The following is a 9,758-nucleotide window of genomic DNA, read 5'->3' on the forward strand; positions in this document are numbered from 1 at the left end:
GTCTTAAAGTAAGGACAAAGTTCAACCAGGGGCAAAAGAGTGATATCTGAGAAACGTTGATTACTTGTGAAGCTTGAGGACCGGTACAGGACCTAAAGAGAAAGTCAAGAGCTGAAGTAATAAATTCAGATCATCATAAAAATCGTGACGAAAAAGGACATACGAAAAACATGTCTAAGGTGCATAGCATAATCATGTAGGCATAAAAGCATTTAAGACAAACATTTGCATATCATGATAACATCATGCATGACATATACAGGTACTCCAGTAGAGCAAGAGGATGTGATGATAGCGGTACTGAATCAAAGGAAAAGACACCTGAGTTCCACAAAATGACATGTTTTAGTATTCTGATGTTTTTATTTCTGTTTCAAAAATCAACTCATATTGCGAGAGGTGAGTTGAGCCTCAATGCACGTTGAGGTATTTTCAATTTCTGTCTTTCAAAAAAATCAACTCATATTGCGAGAGGTGAGTTGAGCCTCAGGACACGCTGAGGAATTTTAATTTCTGTTCATAAAAAAATCAACTCATATTGCGAGAGGTGAGTTGAGCCTCGGCTCACATGCTGAGGTATTTTCAATTTCTGTTTTTCAATTATTGTTCGTCAAAATCAACTCATATTGCAAGAGGTGAGTTGAGCCTCAGGACACGCTGTGGTATTTTCAATTTTCGTTTTTCAATTTATGTTTCAAAAATCAACTCATATTGCGAGAGGTGAGTTGAGCCTCGGGACACGCTGAGGCATTTTTAGTTTCTGTTTTTCAAATTCTGTTTTTATCAAAAGTCAGCTCATATTGCAAGAGGTGAGTTGAACCTCGAGTCACATGCCGAGGATAAAGATTGGAGTTAATCAAAGACATAAATTTTGCCTCCTTCAAGTTGCAGTGAAGCAAGTTGAAGTTACAAGTCTTATCTCCCTGAAGTTGTAGCAGAGCCCTGAAGTTACAGTGGGATTGATCGAAGTTGCAGTGGAGCACATTGAAGTTGCGGATCTTATCTTCCTGAAGATACAGCGAAGCAGATCGAAGATAATGGATCTTATATCCCTGAAGATACGAGCAGATTAAAGCTATAAGGCATATCTCTGAATTTACAGTAGATTGAACCAAAGCTACAAGATGTGGTGGACTGGAAAGAGACTACCTGAACGAGAAAAGCACCAGAGAAGTCAAGACCGGGCAAAATTTGCCTTTCCTGGTGTCTTTGCTCTATTTCCGTTACACGACAATAAGCAAATAGGGGCAGCTGTTGAGGCCCAATTTTGACCCAACATCAAAACCCAACTATCCCTTAAACCTAAAACCCAATACCCAACCAAACTAAACAAACTCTAGCCCAGATTTTAAAACCCAACACCTAACCCTAGCCCAAACAACACAAAACAAAAAAGAAAAGAAAAATCAAAATTTTCAAAAACCACCCTCTGCCACCACCACTGTGGCCACCATCCCTTTGCACCTGCAAAAAATAAAGATAGAAGTGACAATAATAATAAAATTTCTTGTAAAATGGCTATATAAAAGCCTAGAAATCAGTTTGTAAAGGGAGAGAAAATTTTTTTGTGGCAAGAATACAAATATTCGATTTTTAAAAGAAAAAAAAGAGAATAGCAATTCCAGTGATACTAAAGCACGAGTATAAAACGAATCAGAGAACCAAAAATCCCAAAATCAAAAGTAAATACCTAAGGTGATTGTTTTTTTTATTTATTATTTCATTTTTATTTTTTCGAATACATTGACTTGCATGAATACATATATATTATAAATATATATAAAAAAATATATAAGAAAAAATAAAAAATAAAAAAATAATACCTTTTTAGATTTTACACGGTGGCCGGGGATGGCGGATCGGCGACGGAGGACGGCGGATCACGACAGCGCTCCAAGGCCGGAGCTGGGCTCAGTCAGAGAGAACTCTCACCCCTCTCCCTTCTTTTTTTTCTTTCAAATGCTACAAATGATTTTTTTTTTAAAAAAAAATTTGGCCTTTTATAGCCCCCAAAACGGCGTCGTTTTGGGGGCTGCCTTTTAACTCCAAAACGGCGTCGTTTTGAGCTAACCCGCGTGTTGACTCGACCCGCTCCAAGGATCCGCGTGTTTTTACTTAAGGGTTTAATTGTGCAAATGGCCCTTCCGCCTTTTTATATTTTCGCAATTGAGTTTTTAATATTTCTTAATTTGGCCTCGAAATTTGTTGCATTTTGTGATCTGGTCCTATGCCATGCGCTGTGTTTTAGGATGAGGGAATATTGCGGTTTTGGTCCCCCCAGTTTACGCGCATATCGCTTTTTAGTCCTTTTCTCTTTGTTTCTTTTTAAAATTGCCCCAAAACTTCGTTTTTGTTCCGAATTTAATCTTTTTTTAGATTTACGTTGATTTTTATATTATCTTTGCTATTTTATTTTATTTTAAATATTATTTATATTATTCTTATAACTTTATTTATTAAATTTCTTATTATTACTATTATTTTTACTCCTTTTACTATCTATTATCAATATATTATTACTATAGCTACTATTATTATATTATTATCATTATTATTATTATTATTATTATTAATTTTAATACTATTATTACACTTATATGTATATATATTTATATGTAAAGTTATCAATGGTTATTTTAATATTATCATCATCTTAATATTAATATGTATTTATTTTTAACATATATATGTATATATTTATGAAGTATTATTAATAATTGTTTTGTAACATTATTATTATTTCTAATATGTATGTATTATATATATTTTAATACTATATTATGTATATATTTTTTATATATATTAGGTATATATATTTTAATATTATAATTTTTATATATATTACATATATATCTTTAATATCACATTATTCATATATTTTTATATTATCCCAAGTAAATATTTTCAATACTATATTATGCATATATTTTTTGTCTATATTATATATATACTTTTAATACTCAATACTATTATTATGAATATATTTTTGGTATATGTATGTATATATATATATTTTTTTCTTCATTAATATATCATTATCATTATTTTCACTTTATATTATTTTTATTTTTGTACATACTTACACTTATTTCATTACTACTTGATCATTACCATTACCACTATTATTAGTATAATTATTATTTTCTTTTCATCATTATTAACATATATATACACACATATATATATTTTATGTACATATTGTTATTTTCTATTATTGTTATAAATACATTATTTTTCTTATCATATAGTACATTATTTTTATTATTATTTTCTTTTATTGTAAATATTGTTATTGTTATATTTTTAGATTTTAAATTTTTTTTGTTAATTTTATCATTGTTTGCATTATTTACTTAATTCTCATTATAATAATGTTTTACTCATATTTTTAATTAATTTCAATAAATAAGGTAACGTGCCGATTTAACATTAAGTCGTTGATTTCATCGCTATGTTGGGTGAATATCATCGGCTCATGTTAAAAACGGAACGCCCTTCTTAAAAGAAACTGAAATTATAAAAATTCTCGTGTTTTGGTCGGATCATGACTAAATGTTACATTGAACTCGCATTTTTGAAAATTAAGACAACACATGTTTAACGAGATACCAATTTTGGGCGTCGCGAGGGTGCTAATACCTTCCCCATGCATAACCGACTCCCGAACCCTATTTTTTCTCTGGCTTTTGACGTAGACCAAAACTCGGCTTTCTTTTTGTTTAAAAAATAAATTTTCTTTCAAAAAAACAGGATTTATTAGGTGTCCGATCACACCTAGGAAAAGGGATCGATGGCGACTCCCCTTTTTTTTTAATAAAATCAAAAGTCGATTTTCACATTTCCAATAAATCGCCTCAATTAGCGACCGAAAGCAAAAATTTTACGTCGCTACAATATCAAGAACCATTCCATCATGCCTCAATAATTTGATCACCATGGCTCACCTTGAGAGCTCAAAAGCAACGATCAAGTTGATGTATGATTATCTTATGACATAAGGGGCAATAATTTCAAGTTGAGAGCCGGCTCAAATTCCATTTCCTTGCTAAATTATGCATGTAATCCCTCGGCTAAATTTGATGAATATGCTAACATAAAAACAAAAAAAATTAGGGAAATGGGACATTTTTTGGGATATTTAGAAAAATAAATTGATTTTGGGAAAAGAAAGTCTGGACGCGTTATATGTTGAAAACATGTTCTACAACACGCATTTTTTTGACTTTTTTTACACATTAACTTTTTGAGTTAAATGTTAGTGGTTTTGTCTTTTAAGTCTTGGATTCGATACCTCTCCTAATCATATTTATATTTTTTTATTTCATATTATTTCAATTTTTTTAATTAATGTTTTTAACATATCAACGTCTCGATTAGATGATTAAATAATAGTGATTTCATTCATGATTCTTCTTCTAAGCATATTTGTATTTTTTATTTCAAGCTATTTCAAGCTTTTCTTTTTAATTTTTAATTAATGTTTTTAATTAACAAATATATTGTTTTCCAAGTTTTGTTATTTTTAATTCATAACTTTTATGTTAAAAATGTTTTTAATTAATAAATATACGTTGTTTTTTATTTTAATTCATTTTTAATTAATAACTCTTTTATTTATAAAACCAGATAGTTATAGCAAATATCATTATTTTAGTAAATATAATTTTTATATTTGAAATATTTATTTTCAATTCATATTATGAGTGTAGTGAATTTTAGTATTATATATTTTTGTATGTGTATTTAAAATATTTCACATCTAAAAATATTTGAAATCTCATACCTACAATGTAAATGAAAAACAATGATATTTGAAATATTTTACGTATAAAAATAATAATTATATTTGAAATAATTATTTCATTTTATAATATTAGAAATCACCATACCCACAATATAGGCAGAGAAGATAAATATTTGACATATAAATATTACATATAAAGAAAAATATCAAAAAATTAGTTGATGTTTATATTATATATAAAGAAGTTATTAATTTTAAATATTTTTAACATAATGATATATATAAATATATATTATATAATTACATATTTATTATTTGATTTTATAAATAAAAGAGTTATTAATTAAAAATAAAAACTTGAAAAATATATTTATTAATTAAAAAAACTTGAAATAAAAAATACAAATATACTTAGAAGAGGAATAAAACCTAGGACTTAAAAATAAAATTACTATTATTTAACTATCTAACCAAAGCAATGACATGTTGAAAATAGAGGTGTGCATGGGCAGGCTACCCAGCCCGGCCAGAAATGTGGGAGGGTTTGGGCAAAAATATAGGCCCGAAAAATGGGTTTGGACAAAAAAAGGTCAGTTTAAAAAATGGGCCGGGCCTCGGGTAATATATTTTTAGGCCAGGCTTGGCCCGAATTCACTAAAGGATAAAAAAATCTGCATTTTTTTATTTTTGAATGTTATTTTCTTGTTGTTTTCTCCTAGTTTGCCACCATTTTACTATTATGTTGCTACTATTTTATTGTTATTATTTGGATATCGTATAAAATTTATTTTATTGTTAATTTTCTTATTATTTTAAAGGCATTTGTTAAAATTTTTATTATTTTAGAGGCATTACTTGTTAAGTTGCATTTATCTTAGTATTATTTAAGTCTACATATTTTTTAAAATTTATTTTTAATTTGTTAGGAAATATTTATTTTGATGTTTTAGTATTTTGATGTATTATATATATTTAAAAATAATATAAAAATAATCTAAAAATTAATATGGGCTGGCCGGTAGGGCCCGAGTTTTAGTATTTTATCCCGGACTGGCTTGGACAAAATTTTAGGCCCGTTTTTTTGGCGCGACCTGACCCGAGCCCAATAAATGGGCATGATTCTTTAGTTGAGCCCGACCCGAACCTGACCCGGCCCATGAACACCTCTAGTTGAAAATAATGATTAAAAGTAAAAAAAAAAAAAAGCTTAAAATAATATGATATAAAAAATCCAAATATAGGTAGAAGAGAAATCAAACCCGAAACTCAAGAATAAAACTATCCTAAAAAGATTAATGCATTTTTAATTTCTCTCTCCAAAATCAACTTTTTCCTTAAATATCCAGAAGGCAGAAAGTGGCTCATTTCCATAATTTTTCTTCTATTTTCGGCATCTTCATTAAATTTAGCCTATATACCATAATTTTAAGGTATATTATTCAAGTATAAACATTTTTTAAAGATAAAGCAGGTTGGATCATTGCGTTTGAGGAACATTAGCTCGTTCGCTCTCCTTATTCCTTAGTAGTTTCCTAGAAACAAGAAGGAAAGTCAAAATGTTGATTATTAATAAGGTGACTGAAACAGGTCTAGATTTAACTGCGAACTAGAAACAATAAATGTCGTTGGGTAGTTTTTGGTGGACACATTCCAGGAATTTATATTTGCAATTCCTGTTTCTAACATGTGGACTATAGGCCTAGGGGGGCGGCCCCTTCTCCTCGAACTTACCGACATGGCTATTTTCTTGACTTGGTTTGGGATAGCAACGGTCGTGATGAGTGGGGCAATTTGATTTTTATTTAAGAAGCTATGCGGATAAACGTATTACTTATTAGCTATACATTTTCTTTGGAACCATCTTTTCAGAGCCATTATTTTCCGTCTTCATGAGAGGGAGAGGACTTCATTTTCATTTTCATCTATGGCTTGCACTTCTGTTTGCACTGATTGCTGCTAGTTTTGGCATCAGTGTAAAAAATCAGAGTGTGAGGTGCATTGCAGCAGAGAGACGAGCTCTCCTTGATTTCAAGAAAGGTCTTATTGATTACGACAATAGCCTAAACCTCCTCGTTTCATGGACAAGCAAAGAAGAAGAGTGTTGCAAATGGAAAGGTGTCGGCTACGACAACACGACTGGCCATGTTGTCATGTTGGACCTCCGTCCCAGAATCATTTACGGTATCTTTGGTGGCAGTTGGACGTCAATTTCAGGTGAGATTGGCACTTCCTTGCTTGAGTCAATTTCAGGTGAGATTGGCACTTCCTTGCTTGAGTTAAAGCACTTAGTCACTTGACCTCTCTTTAAATCGCTTCTACCAGATCCCAGACTTCATTGGTTCACTTTATGACCTCACATACCTCAATCTCTCATCAAATCCTCTTACGGGCTTCATTCCTCACCAGCTTGGGAGCCTTTCCAGGCTAGTTTATCTTGATCTCAGTACCGATAATTTTGATCAATCATTGATATCCGACAACCTTGAATGGCTTTCCCATCTTTCTTCTTTGAAATTGCTGAAAATCAGTCACACCAATTTTACAAAAGCTACAAACTGGCCTCAAGTTATTCAATGTCATCCTTCCCTCTCAGTTTTACACTTTCAATGTTGTGACTTTGCGGAGGTTGATCCTTCATCTCTTGTCCATTTTAATTCTTCAAACTCTTTATCTTTCTTCACCTGATTTGGTCTTCTAGTTTGCATCCTTCGACTTTTCCTCTGTTACTGAATATAAGTCGAAACTTGGTTGAACTCGATCTCCATCATAATCAATTATCGAGTTTGATTCCGGATTCTTTTGACAACATGCCAGCTCTGGAGAAAATTAATTTTGAGGATAATAGTCTCAAAGGTGGAATACCAAAGTCATTGGGGAATCTCTGCCATTTAAAAGAATTAAACTTATAACAAGCTCAGTGGACCTCTCACCTTTGCTGTGACAAATTTAAGTGGGTGTGTGTTGGGGATTTGAGACACTTTATCCGGATGAAGTATGCACTTCAATCTGGAGCTTCAACAACAATGTAATGAATCTAGATGAAGAATGAATAAAACTTAAAAAAAATCAAGTCAGGAGATTTGAGCTTAAAAAGAACAGAATTGTAAGCAAGAAATATACTGGAGCATATGGAAGAAAATCTGATGATTTCATTCATTTTTCAACTTTGGCATAAAACCTTTACATATATCAAACATAAGTCAAACACTTACAAGCAAATTTTACCTAAACTGTCACCTAACTTCACTAAAATACATTGAAACTTGTTAAACTAACTTGTTCAAACAAACAAAGCTGATTTCCAGCTCAATCACTACCTAAACACATCAAATACATCAGCAAGAAGTTGAAATCAAAGTAAGTTACATTACAACTACTTGGAGTAACAAAATGGACAAAATGGAACAGTTTCTTCAGCTGTATCGGCTAGGCCCGAGCTGCATGGTCTGCTGCTTGCTAGTCTTGGTGCCACATGCTGGCCAATTTCAACAGTGTGCCAAGAATTCTGGAGATTTTGTTTTTGGATGAAAACAATTTCAATGGATCCTTGCCCAATTTCGTACGATTTTCTTCTTTGAGAGAATTAAATGTCGCATATAATCGATTGAGCGGCCATTTCGAAGACAATTTTGGCAACTTTTCAAAGATCACGGTTTTGGATTTGGATGAAAATAGAATCACTGGACCATTGCTTGATCTTTCAAAATTATCATCTTTGAAAAAATTATCTCTTCGAGGGAACCAACTCGAGGGTCTTCTTCCTGTCAACATCGGCAAATTGTCTCATCTGGTGCTCTTAGATGTTTCCAACAATTCTTTGCATGATGTCATTTTCGAAGCCCACCTATTTAATCTTACCAAATTACGGTATCTTTTGATATCCTTTAATGCTTTGTTTTCAATCTTAGCTCTAATTGGACCCCTCCATTTCAACTTGATTTTATTAAAATGAGTTCCTGCAAGATTGGACCCCAATTTCCTAGTTGGCTTAGAAAAAAAACTAATTTCTTCCATCTAGATATCTCCTATTCCAACATTTCAGACAACATCCCATACTGGTTTTGGAATCTGCCTTTGAGGCTAATGTTTTTGGACCTTTCCTTCAACCAAATCAGCGGGAGAGTTCCAAACCTGCCTTTAAAATTTGATCGTATCCCTTTGATAGATTTTAGTTCAAATCTTTTTCATGGTCCCATACCTCAATTTTTGTCTAAGTCGACAACGTTAGATCTATCTAATAACATGTTCAATGGACCGTTGTCATATTTATGCACAAATAAGGATAGTGGTTTGTCTTATCTTGACCTCTCTAACAATTTGTTGTCGGGAGGCATTCCAGATTGTTGGATCAAAAGCCGGAGATTAACCATAATCAATTTGGAAAACAATAATTTGTCAGGGGTAATCCCTACTTCATTGGGCTCAGTAGAAACACTGCAATCATTGCGTTTAAGGAACACGAGTTTGCATGGTGAAATCCCTCAATCCTTGAAAAGTTGTATTCAATTGAGACTTTTGGATCTGGGGGAAAATAAATTAACTGGAATCATTCCACCATGGATAGGAGAAAGACTTGAGAACTTGATTGTTCTACGTCTAAGATCAAATAATTTTCATGGGAACATACCTTCAACTCTATGTCACCAACAATTTCTTAAAGTATTGGATCTCTCTCTCAACAATATATCAGGAGCCATTCCATCATGCTTTAACAATTTGACCACCATGGCTCACCTTGGGAGCTCAGCAGCAACGATCGAGTTCTAGTATTGTTATCATGATGTTTATGACATAGAGGACAGTACTACTGCTTTCTTTGGTCGTACCTTCGATGATAATCTTTTAGTTATATGGAAAGGTGTGGAACAAGAATATGGGAAAATCCTTGGATTATTGAGTCTCATTGACTTGTCGTGCAACAAATTAAGTGGGGAAATCTCTCGAGAAATAGCAAGTCTACATGGGTTAATTGCTTTGAATCTATCAAGAAATATGTGAAAGGAAGCATAATTAA

The 9,758-nt window shown here is 32.0% G+C and overlaps 1 protein-coding gene across 1 annotated transcript; it reads left to right on the forward strand.

The window, feature by feature from the left end:
- Nucleotides 1-6,633: 6,633 nt before the first annotated feature.
- Nucleotides 6,634-9,511, forward strand: LOC108475335 (receptor-like protein EIX2). Its single transcript, XM_053031027.1, has 2 exons — nt 6,634-6,994; nt 8,787-9,511. The coding sequence occupies exons 1-2, from the start codon at nt 6,634-6,636 to the stop codon at nt 9,509-9,511; spliced, it is 1,086 nt and encodes a 361-aa protein (XP_052886987.1).
- Nucleotides 9,512-9,758: the final 247 nt, after the last annotated feature.

This window comes from Gossypium arboreum, chromosome 7 (assembly GCF_025698485.1).
Source record: "Gossypium arboreum isolate Shixiya-1 chromosome 7, ASM2569848v2, whole genome shotgun sequence".
Taxonomy (NCBI): Eukaryota; Viridiplantae; Streptophyta; class Magnoliopsida; order Malvales; family Malvaceae; genus Gossypium; species Gossypium arboreum.

Excerpts from the sequence above, each read along its gene's own strand:
- LOC108475335 (XM_053031027.1), top strand. The coding sequence starts at position 6,634 with ATGAGAGGGAGAGGACTTCATTTTCATTTTCATCTATGGCTTGCACTT. Across the intron at positions 6,995-8,786 it reads CTTGCTTGAGTCAATTTCAG|ACAACATCCCATACTGGTTT; the intron begins GTGAGATTGGCA and ends CCAACATTTCAG.